This window comes from Podarcis pityusensis (genome assembly GCF_964106645.2).
Source record: "Podarcis pityusensis genome assembly, chromosome: 10".
NCBI lineage: Eukaryota > Metazoa > Chordata > Lepidosauria > Squamata > Lacertidae > Podarcis > Podarcis pityusensis.
Genome location: NC_138035.1, coordinates 45,584,166 through 45,596,687, shown reverse-complemented (window position 1 = coordinate 45,596,687; position 12,522 = coordinate 45,584,166). Strand labels below are relative to the sequence as shown.

Sequence of the window (12,522 nt, the reverse complement as noted above, 5' to 3'; positions counted from 1 at the left end):
TCAAGAAGCTGAGGAACCCCAAAGTTTGCCAAACGGTAGTTTACAAATTAAAACAAAGCCTAAGGAGAATAAAAAAATAAAATAAAAATCCAAATAGCCAGCAAGGATTGGACATGCTCAATTGCTATGGATTGCTGGCAGTCAAAGTAGGAAATGGAAAACTGGGGAGGCGATAGTGGAAGGGAGTGTCCTGGAAAAGGTGTATGGCACTGAATAGGAGCCCTTTACATCGCAATGTTTTGCTGCTGTTCCCACTTATTGTTGTTCTAGTAGCACATCTGTAGTAAAGTATCTGAAAGCTATTTTATTGTCATCAACGAACTGCCTATAAAAGTGCCTCCTTTTTAAAATTGTGGATTTCAGTCACTCTAAATATGCATTCTTACAGCTATGAAAATCACTGCCTTCAGTGGCACACGGATTGCATTTAAAGCCTTTTTAAAAAATGAAAACTGCATCTTCCATTCTTTTTAAAATAAAAGCATTTAAAAGAAAAAAAAAAACATTTTTGTTATTGTATGAATCAGGAGGCATGGGTAATGTTCTATCGCACTCTTCTTTTTGCTCAAGGAAAAGAGTATGCCATTTCCTTTACTCTGAAGTTAAGGTTTCCTTTTATCTCCTCGTGTTGTTATATTCTCTTTGGTCCAGCTGTCTCTTTGCAGGAAAATGTGAACCGCCGATGATTTCGTGGAAAGCAGAACGGTACAGATCTCCTGCTTATGAACAGAACGTGGTTGTCAGGAGCTGAATTAAAAAGATCCTACACTATTCACCCTCATATATTTCAGGAAAGGTCGTTTGCACAAAAGGTAATGACATCTGGAGTCCCAGAATATATATAGATTTTTCATTCTGCAAAATACTTAAGATCCCACGCTTGTTCCAAAGGAACAAACAGACTTCTTACACATCTTTTCATGGTGTGTGCTTTCACAGGGCAGGGCATCATGATGTACTGTGCACTTGAACACCTATATCTCCCATTCAATTCACCTCAGCTGGGTCATCCCTATACTACACTCACAGTACAATCCTGTAATCTCATTCAGCCAGAGCACCTCTTGACATCTTTGCAAGACGGACGGTCAAAGTCATGCATATGGTCTCTGGCTGCTGATGAGAGTTGGGTGATCTCTTGCTCTTTGTAAATCTACCCTGACTGGTACCCTACAAGTTCATGTCCAAAAGCCATTCTCTACTACTGATCTGTATAATAATAATAATAATAATAATAATAATAATAATAATACACCAGCTGAGACTGTCTCACCAGAGTGGTGCATGCTCTAGTTATCTCCCGCTTGGACTACTGCAATTCGTGCTACGTGGGGCTACCTTTCAAGGTGACCCGGAAACTGCAACTAATCCAGAATGCGGCAACAAGACTGGTGACTGGGAGTGGCCGCCGAGACCACATAACACCAGTCCTGAAAGACCTTCATTGGCTTCCAGTTCATTTCCGAGCCCAATTCAAAGTGTTGGTGTTGACCTTTAAAGCCCTAAATGGCTCCAGCCCAGTATGCCTGAAGGAGCGTCTCCACCCCCATCATCCAGCCCGGACACTGAGGTCCAGTGCCGAGGGCCTTCTGGCAGTTCCTTCACTGTGAGAAGTGAGGGAACCAGGCAGAGGGCCTTCTTGGTAGTGGCGCCCACCCTGTGGAATGTCCTCCCATCAGATGTCAAGGAAATAAACAACTATCTGACTTTTAGAAGACATCTGAAGGGAGCCCTGTTTAGGGAAGTTTTTAATGTTTGATGTTTTATCGCATTTTTAATATACTGTTGGGAGCTGCCCAAAATAATAATAATAATAATTAATAATAATAATAATAATAATTTAGAAACACATTACAGAACATTAACGATGAAGACATAATAAAAGCATACTGACAGCCTAATATTAAAATAGTCATCCTAATAACAGTCTTCTCCCCCACAGGCCATAATTTAATAGCCATAGGCTATTACCATAGGGTAAAGAGGAATGTTTTTGCCTGGTGCCTAAAGGCAAGTAATGATGGTGCCAGGTGAGCTTTAAATGTCTGGTGTGGATCTGCCCAAAGTGGAAGAGCTCAGGGACACATTTCAGCCAGGCAAAGGAGGCTGCAAAAGCAAGGGTTGTGAGGTAGCATAAGAGTCAACTCCTAGGGGTCCGAGTTCCCCTCAGCCCCCATAATAAAATATTTGAGGAGGCTGCCCCCCTCCAAGTTGATTGGCATTGCCATTCAAATGGGATGTGCACGCCATGTCTTGTGATCAATTATATGGCACGGGGCTTACCTGGGGCTCCCTAATATTTTATCCAAGTTGGCAACCCTGTGAGTTGGTGCAGTTCAGGAGGGGTGTGGCCTGGGAAGGGCCAGCTGGGGTCACATTTGTCCCTGGATGTTCCCTATCCCTAACACAGGGAATAAACAGCACCAGCACATTATTTGAATATTTGTTCTAAAAGCAATTTTCAATACAGAGCTCAAGACTTCCAATGCTGAATGCTTTCACACTTGGCAGCACAAAGCATTTATGTCAAACCGTTAGGGGTTGTTGGGGTTTTTATTTTGCTTCTCATATTCTTCACATGCCTTTAACTGGGTATTATAATCACCTATGTGTCCCTGCAGTTCTTGTATAAGCCAAGAACCACAATAAAGAGGCAATTTCTTTGGGTGGGTGCTAATGTATTTGATTTAAAATGACTTCAGGGGTAGGCTTTTAAGAGATTGCTTTGAACTAAAGGAACAAACTGCCTGGGAAACTGAGCAAAGCCCTCTCGTCACTTGTTGCCTGTCATCCCACGTAGACACGTTGCAACAATCTCCCATGGATATCTTCTGTTAAAAGGACAAAAATAGGGAGCAAATTGACAAGACCAGTGGGGCTGTGTTGGGGGAATGTGGAGGAGTGCAGCCCTGGAACTTTTTCCAGAGCAGCAAACACACTGCTCTGCTTTCCTTTGGACCACATCAGAGAGGCTATAGGGGGTGGTGGTCTTGTTGTCTGGGCAGTCCAGGACCCCCCATACACACTGCCCAGGCTTGCACACCCTGGAAAGTTGCTTCAGTGCTGCTAGTGCAGCCGCTTGACTTCACCCCTGGAGGCACACTCCATTGTCTCTTGAGACAGCCGGATGCCGCCAAGAACCCTGCTTGGAAGGATTAAGATGTCCATTTGTACATACAGCATTTTTTTGCACATTTGATCCTATGCCAGATTGCTGGACAAAAGTTGGGTCTATGCGACTCATTTACACTGACTGAATAAAGAAAGTGATTAAAGTGAAGGACACTAGACAAAGTCTAGTCCTGGTCTGTAAGTATGTTGAATATAATTAGATTTTAGACTGCAATAATTAATTAATACATTAATGGAAGTTGTCTGGCATGCTGCTAATGAATCTGCTTTCTCTCTTGTGTCGCTGTCTTGGCTTTCCCTTAAGATTCAAAAAATCCATGAGCCTTTGCACTGGACGTACATTAGCTATGATTTCCTATAAGTGTTGAGAATAAAACTGAACAGGCAATCAATAAGGATGGCTCGTAAAAAGACAAGACACATTGGTCACATTAGGACGGCACAAATGAGTCCATTACATGCAGGTTTTGCCCTGTATGGAAGAAGTTAGGAATTGCCAGCAAAGCAGGGCTTGTGTTCATTAGCCTGGGGGACTGTTCTGTTATCGGTCAAAGTCATATTATATGCAGCACAATGTAAATTGTGCCAGAAGCCATTTGCCCAAATAATTCATAATTACAAAAATACTAACAGATCACAGAAAGACCAAAGCAAGCAAACAAAAACCACTTGTACCATTCTTGGGCAAAAAGACAGCGTAGCCAATACAATTTCAAAACTGAAATCTCTGTATAATGTTGTTTTCATCTGGCATTCTTTAATTTGGCTGGTTCATACTGTATTGCTCAACTGTGTTATTTGGACCAGTTGGAAAAAAATTTGCACCCCCAAAACAGTATATTAATTCCCAAAATAATAAATAATTATGGGAGAAGGATAACTGGGGAGGGGAGAAAAGGAAAACAACTACCCAAACTGTTAATCTGAATTGAAATTTAACACAACATAGATGCATTTATGGACTAGATGAATCTCAGAGTCCCTTCCAACTCAACAGTTTGATGAGTTCCATACCATCCTCTCTCAAGTATATATCACCCAAGACTGTGGAGAATATATTCTCAAAATATTCTCCAAGAACTGATAAAGGACACAAAAGTCTATTTCAAACCCATGAGGGTAACACATATATTTATCATATATCTTCTTGACCATAGCCAATACTAATGCCTAATTATAATGTTTTATTGCATATATATTCTTAGCTCTAGTTTTCCCCATAAGGCTTCCACCATGCAGTGAACAGGACATGCATTAACTCAACCTTCGATTTCTGAAAACCTTTCACCCATCTCTTTCTGGAACACAGCCAAATAAGAATTAAGCTCCATTACCAGTTGTCAGTTAGGAGTGACCTTGAAGCAAAGGACAACAGAAGGATGATACAACATTTGTTATGGGAACCATAATATAGTACTAATAATGATAATAGAGATTCCAGCTTGGCCCCATTTGCGAAACTTGCTAACAGTCCACTAGTTTTTTTTTAAAAGGCAAGGTTTCCTTGTGCATTTACAGCCTACCAAGCTATAGGCCATTAATCATCCACAAAGTCACATCATCAGGAAGATGGTCCCCATTTTGGTCCAGATGGAACAGAAGGATCAATGTGGGGGCAGGGGCAGGGGGGACAGGGGGCAGATGATTTTGAGGGGACGTGAACCACATGCCTCAACATAGGGATTCCCATTCCATTCCCACCCTGCCTGCTGCTGCTGATCTCTGGGTCCCAGAGTCCAGCCTGGCCTTGCTGTAGTACCACAGTGCCCCTCGCTGAATGGATGCCTGACCAACATTGGGGTGATGCACCCGCCTAGGGCTGCATCGGTTGGCTGGGCTCCCCGCTGTGCAGGCTGGCGGGCAGGTGGCGCAGTGCAGCCCTGTGAGCCATCTGTGCCCCGTGCCCATCCCGCAACAGCAGCGGTGAGGGCTGGGCTGTCACAGTGGGTTTTGTATACGTGGTATGCGACACTAGTCCTTCTCAGAAAAGACCCCTTGAAGTTAATGGGCATGATTAACATGTTCATTCATTTCAATGGGTCGGATTTCAGTAGGATTTAGTTGAATACAGTCCTACGGCTCCAATCCTATGCCCACTTAGCCGGGAGCAATGCCCATTTAATCCAGTGAGGCTTGCTTCCAAGTATATGTGCATAGGACTGCACTGCACTCCACACATGATAAATTAAGAATATATTGTACTCTTATTTTTCCTCTTCATTTTATATGGAACAAGACAAAAATAAAAATAAAAATATGCCTTTGGGATGTTCTAGTGTACATTAGACTCTAAACACAATCCTTTTTGCCCTCTCTACAAAGACTGACAGCAAGCACAATGCCAGCATAATAGTTCGTCCCACAATTATCCCTGCTGAAGTGCACCGAAGGAAGCAAAAAGGAAATGAGGCCAGCAAACTTCTTTGTGCAAACAAAATACAGAACGACAGAGCTGGAGGCTCCTGGAGGTTCCTTGGATGCCATTTGGAACACGTGCCGTGCCAATTAGAATTATTCACAAAATAAAGGGAACGAGGCATCTTTCCCTAAGAAGGAAATCTGGGATCTACATGGCTTGAAGGAATCATGTTGCCATAAAATGGTCCAAACCATAAAAAGAAAATGAAGGTTTTGGGTGTTGTTGTTTTTTTTGGGGGGGGAACAATCATAGGAAGGTGAAGTTAAATGATAAGAGACATGCATGTAATGACCTACTTCCACACTGCAAGCTGCCAGAGGATATCCCTTGGTACCAGTGTGCAGTCCCAGCCCTAGCATTAGACAGAGTGAAGCAGCTGCCTCAGGTGGCAGCTGCCAAAGGTCACAGCAGCCCTTTTACTGTTCTCCCTAAATCTACAGTGCTAGCCTGTTCTATGCCCCCCTGAACTACCCTGCAACCCTCGGGTACAGTGTTGTTCTGTCACAAGTACTAAAGAAAGATTCAACTGCTAGTCCAGTTGAAGGGTGGGTGCTATCATCTTCTTCGCCTCAGGCAGCAAAACGTCTTGGGCCAGCCCTGCTAAGTGGTGTTTCTTAGCTCTGCAGGGCTATATTAAGACATGCTGAGGCTCTAAGCTTTGCCAAGTTTAGGAGGCCGCGTCATGTTAGAAATATACACATGTTTTTCGGTGACACAAAGTACGATGAAAACAGAAATATTAAACTTTTAAATTTTCATATATGAGGATTCAGTGAAAGCCAACCACCTAACAAACATAAACAACTTGCCATCAGCCTATTTGCATATAAAATACCTTTAAATGAAAACAGCTTATGAATGGCATATACAAAACTACATTATAGTTATTTATGCACAGATTTATCAACATTATATGACAAGGAATTATGTAGGAATTAAGTACATTTTTGCCATCTCACCATACCCCCCAAGTGCCCTGGAAAAAAGGGACATCCCGGTTTTCTTGTGTGAACATGGAAACCATTTTTGGTGCTGTGATCTCATGCAATTTTGCATCAGGATCTCACCCTGAAAAAGCACTTCTTGGGAGGCCACAGCTTTGGGCACCCTGCGAGCATGGCCCTGAAAAGAGGCAAATATTTTGGGCTTCGTGATCTTGTGTGGGTCATGTGACTCGAATGGGAGCACAGGTGGGAAAACCCAACATACTGGTTTAGGGACTCAAGATGTTGGAGGATATGCCTCAAAACAACATCCATTTTATAGTCTGTTTATCCTGTTTCCTTTATTAACCAATTATTTAAAACTTGAAATCTAGTTTTTTAAAATTGACTTTAGAGGCCCCTCATGATCTGAGGCTCTGAGTTGTAGTTTGCTTAGCTTACGCATAAAGCTGGCCCTGCACATGAGTCAATGAGCTATCACACAGTTCATTGGCAACAGGTGTTTTTGGCATTTTGATGAAATCGCCATTGTGTGGGAGTTGCAAAAAACTTCCACACTGAGGAGCATCTATTCCACAATAATCACCTGCCTGCAAGAGTCCTAGGGCAAAGGCCAGGCCAGAAGATCACATTTCAAAGTGCAAATAATAACACCTTTTATTTTCACTTTCTAATTTATTTTTCAAATTGCACCAGACAGTTCCCATTCAAACAGGGCAAGTTGTCAGTTTTGATTGGATTCTTCTGTTTTCAGTTCAGCCAGTTCTGTGAACATCAAATCTTCTGGGAAACTAGGAAAGCCACATTCGATCTTATATTTTATTTCAAGTGCTTCTTTTTTAAAAAAACAACAACAAAAACCTAAGGCAGTCGACTGTGAACATTTGAAAAAAAGGCACAGTTAAAGCCCAAACTTAAAGAGGAACAGTCAGTCTGAATCTGTGGGGCCTACTTATGGTATAATCAAATTCTGCTTAGGGCACTTAGAAATTGCATTGCAATTTCCTGTTGCTCCTTAATAGAAAAGGCTAAAAACATCAGATAAGAACAACATTGTCTTGCAGTAGGAAGCCCCTCAAGGTTATATGAAATTATGCCTGGGAGGGGAAAAAATCCCTCTACCTCCTATTCATACAAATAAAATGATCAGGTTTACACCAAGATGTATCCTCAGATTATCCATTAGCATAATTCCTTTATTGAGAGATTCACAAAGCAATTTTCTTTTTCTTTTTCCTTAGCTACATCCAGTTCTCAGCATCTGCAATCTGTTTCAAGGAAATGGTAATAGGGTAGCAATACAGCTTTTGGTGTTTTGTTTTTTCGTTCAGATTCTCATTTTCTAATGCAAAATTTTCACTCATAATAAGGAGGGTTGATAGCACATTCACCCACCCACCATTCCTGCTTCTACTTTGCAAATACACAAAACTGGATTGCGCTCAGAACCTTCTTGTTCTGCTGCAAGCGCTGGCAGCATTTAAAAGGAAAAAATAAGCTCGCTTTCCAGACTTTCCTACTCCATCATAATGCACTCAAAAGAAGCAATTGGATTGCAGGAGATATTATGACCTGCAATTGCTCTCATGAGTTCAAGAACCAGGAGCACTGCTAAAGTCAGGATCTAAAGGTCAGGTTTCCTTGGCAAAACCCACTCAAAGAAATGGGATCTGTAAAATAACAATTGCTGATCTGGTGGCGGGAGGGGAGAGGGGGTATCTTAGGCAACCATATTCTTTATAATAACTAGTCCCCATGCTTTAAACTCTTTCCTCCCACCCCCTTTCCCTCACATGCCATGTATTCTTAGATTGTAAACCTGAGAGCAGAGATTCCTGGATTTTTGTAAGCCACCCTAGCAAGATTGAGTAAATTGTTGAAATAAATATCATTTTATTTCAAACATTATTCCACCCTTTCCCCAATGAGCCAAGGCATCCTACACTGATCTTACCTCATTTTTCTCTCTCCTCATAATAACCTTATGAGAAGTACTATTTTTCTAGAAAAAGAGGTGCTAGAACTCACCATGAACACCTCCCTTGCTGTCTTATAATGGCGCCTGAGAGGTGCTGGAACTGAGCTCTATTGAGTTCCAGTTGAGAAAAAGCCCTGCCTATGAGGTAGGCTGGCATGAGATAGAGCAGCTGGCCCAAGTCAGGGGCGTGGGAAGTGAGTTGCGGGGGTTGCGTTCTACCCTGGGTGTCACCCTGACGGGGGGGGTGACAAAATGGCGGGTGGCACTCGTCACAGAGGGGCCTGCAGCACACACCAGAAATTCGTCTCAGTGCCCGCAGGCTCCGTGCTGTCCGCCCGCTGCCTCCCCCCCCCCCGTTGTAGGTCGGCTGAGGCCCCGCTGCACGCCCTGTCCCTATGGGTGCCACGCGTCCTGTATGGGAGCCACACACCCCATCCCTATGGTTGCTGCATGCCCTGTGGCGCCCATAGGGGCAGCACAGGGTGGCATGGGGCGCCGGGCACCCATAGGGGCAGCACAGGATGCCGAGCGCCCCGTTCTGTCCCTGTGGGCACCGCGCCCCCCGCCCCTATGGGCGGTTTGCCCTGCTCCTGGGCACGCCCCCCCAGGTGCCTGAGAGGCTTCCTCCACCACTGGCCCAAGTCACCAGCTGCAGATCTGAACCATTATCGGAGTAGGTGTGTTAATATTGTCAACCTGCCTCAGTGGCATTTTGGGTGATCAAATGGTGGTGCAACCGGGGGTTAATAAGTGAATAAATATAATGGATTCAGATAAAGACCGCCTGAGAGAACACAGGAGAAGCCCTACTATCAAAGCCTTCACTAAGATTTCCAAAAAGCAAAACTGGGTGGGGAAGCTGTGACCACCACACCCCCTGGTTGTTGTTGGATTCCAGCTCCCATCAGCCCCAGCCAGTATGGCCAATGGTCAGGCCTGATGAAAGTTGTAGTCCCAAAAAACCGCTGAAGGCCGCCAGTTCCCCAACCCTGACATAACCTCATTTCTTTGAAGGTGACTAAGGCACAGGGGAGTGTCTTTGCATATTAGTGTTACTGAAAAGGTCAGCAAGATGACAAAAAATGCTCCTGAAAAGTTCAAAGAAAAAAAGGGGGGAGAGCAAAAGAAGCAAGCAAACAAAGAGGAAAAGTGCACAGCAATAAAATGCAAATCATTTAAAAACTGCTTTGAGAGAGGAATGACTCTCTGCGGGGAAGAACCTTCAGATTCTTAAACCCAAATCTCTCCTAACCGCTCGCTGGCCCACAGCTTTCCTGGAACACGGGAGAACCCCAACTGTCAAGGCTTCCCCAAAGACATTCCTGAGGGAAATTTATTTGCGAATGATTATTCAGTTTGGCAGTTGACTCTCCTCTCCATAATTGTGCACTGAAACACTTCTCTGCCCACCCCAACGAAGCAATACTATAAGTAGAAAGTCCTCAGATATCCTCACAGAAGGGCTTGTACTCTAAATAGAGGCTAACCGGGTGCTTAATTCACACTGTTGTGCTCCAGCCATTGCTGCCCATATGGCTCTCAGTCAGGCCGGCACTCGCAGGAGAGCAGCCTTTGCTCTGCACAAATGCATTAAGTAGAGGAAGTCAGGACTCTCACTAGGCAGCTAATGGAGATTTAATAGGGCAGTTATGTAAGAGTGACCAACTGCAAATGTGCTTAATTCAGGCTTCAGGTATTTATGTAAAAAAAACAAAAACCCAAACCCCCACACAGTAGAAGAATTCAGGCCAAATCAAGGGAGCTTTCACATTCTGTTCTTCACATGTGGGGTTGCCATATAATTCATGCAAATTGCAACACATTTTCCTTTTAAAAAGCAGCTGCTGCTATGTTTATGGTAGCTGCGTTAAGCGTGCGCCTGCCTCCCACCTGCACGGCTCAGCTTTATCCACATGCGGGAAAAGAAAGGAAGTTTGGCAATTCTTTTCGTCTTTGCCAATCTGGTGCTTTGGATGCAACTCCCATCAATCTCAGTCAGCATGGATGGCCAAGGCTGATGGGAGTTGTAGTCCAAAACATCTGGAAGGCACAAGGTTGGCCAAGATTGTATCAGAGGATTTTCCACCTTATTTTCATTGACACTGGTGCTGTATCTCTAACAACTACACACAAGAGAGGCAGATGTCCTCATCACTGCATCTCCTCAGCGGCATTTCCTATAGCCTCCATATATTGCTAGGCTTCAACTCCCATAAGCCCACTCAGTGTGCCCAGTGGTCAGGGATGACCTCTCTTGGAAATGTGATAGTTTGTCCTGTATATGCTGTCTCTAGTACACCCAGGGCAACCAATGGCAAAAAAGCTTGGTCTTGAGTTGGTGGTCGTCAATTTTTTGTTTTGTTTTACACTAGGAAAGTTTGTAAATTCAAATTCATTCATCATTTTGCTCTTCGTTTCCTAGCAAGCCTTCAAGGCTTCTTACACTTCATCACCTTCTATGTAGAACAGGGTATAGCTAGGTTTGTCTAGTTTATCAGCAAGTGCAACAAAGCAGATGTTCCCAAGTTATCCTGCAGCATCGGAACAGTTTTGGTTTTGCTGAGGATCATTCAATCACACTTAACCCCTAACTTCTAAAACTTACATGGCCTCTGCCTTTTGTGCCACCAGCAGCCTAAAAACCAACAACAGGCTACACCAGGAGTAGATAACACATTGCCCTGAGGTGTGGTGAGTTACAACTCTCATTATCCCCACCAACTGTCTATGCCAGCTTGGACTGATGGGAGTTGGACTTCAATGACACCTGGATGGACACAGGTTGCTCACCTCTGGAGTAGATGGTTCTCAGCTATGATTCCAGAACTTAGAGCGAGAAAACTTACCACAGTTATCACATTAGCTGCTGGAATAGGCAGGTTTTCCACTTCCTGGTCCTCATCACCAGTCATAGCTAATAGGTTGAGAGAGGGTTCGTACGCTGGCTTAACTATGACAGCAGGGTGCAGCTTGCTTATTTTTCCATGGGAAGATAAGTGGGAATTGTGCCCATAATCCTTCCGATCACTTGTATCCAAACTTTTCTCGACACTTTGCACATGGTGGTAAATGAATATTGGCTTCCTGCTCATTCTCTGATGAATTGCCAAGAAGTGATCATTGTCTCCTGAAAAGCATCCTGTTAAAAAAAAGAAGAAGAGGAAGATAAGTCATTATTTCCCCTTACTATTTCTTGATTTAGGATGATTTAAAACAAAAACAGAAACAAGACTCTTTCAAAAAGGAAAATAGAGTAATTTTTGGTTATGCCCATTTCCTTACCACCTTGAAGTAATGAACCATATTGGGGAAATGTAGAGAAACACATTTGAATGTGGTATGCTGCGTGCCTGAAATGTTTTGTGGAGCTGTATTTGTTGCCATTGTCATTTAAACGCTCACACTATACAGCTCATAAGAAACCTTATTCTTCACTCTTTGCAAATTTGTTACATTTGCCACCATACACACTATGTGCACACTGCCTAAATCTTTGACTGGATTTGCTAAGCTCTTTCCCATCTATATGACAAGATGCATTTTTAAAAATAAAAAATCCACTTTACATACATGATGCTCTCTTCAAAATATGTTCCCAACAGCTGCAGTTAAGGAAGAGGTTTGCTCCTATCTCTGATGTAATTAACGTAATTTGTACCTTGTCTGTCGATTAAGGGGGAAACAATTATTGTTGATCAAAAACAGCCCCACACTCTTGTCTCCAGATATCAGATTTCACGGAGAGAACAAAACCAGATGGGGACTGGGAATTTAAAAAGCAAGGCAGGACTCCCACCTGGCAGTATTAGGCTCAGAGAAGGATGGATATATGGTACATCTTGTTGGAAGTGGAGGGGAAGTCAAAGGCATCGAGTTCTTGCGTTTGAGCTTTGTGAGCATCAGAAGATTTTCCAGGTCTGCCTTATTACAAGGAATTTATGCAGAAATGTAATGTAGAAGTCATGTAGCCCTTGGCAAGGAGCTATACTGGTGCCCCCCCCCATCCATTGTACCCTTGGCAAAAAGATGTTGGCTGCCCAGATCAACAA

The 12,522-nt window shown here is 43.4% G+C and overlaps 1 protein-coding gene across 2 annotated transcripts in view; it reads right to left on the bottom strand.

Annotated features, from left to right (window-relative positions):
- Positions 1 to 12,522, bottom strand: part of PTPRR (protein tyrosine phosphatase receptor type R) — a 104,144-nt gene that overhangs the window by 72,220 nt on the left and 19,402 nt on the right. For both annotated transcript variants that reach the window (XM_080971167.1, XM_080971168.1), the window contains exon 2: positions 11,320 to 11,612. In XM_080971167.1, coding sequence (XP_080827293.1) covers positions 11,320 to 11,612 — 293 coding nt within the window. The remainder of the gene's footprint in view (positions 1 to 11,319; positions 11,613 to 12,522) is intronic.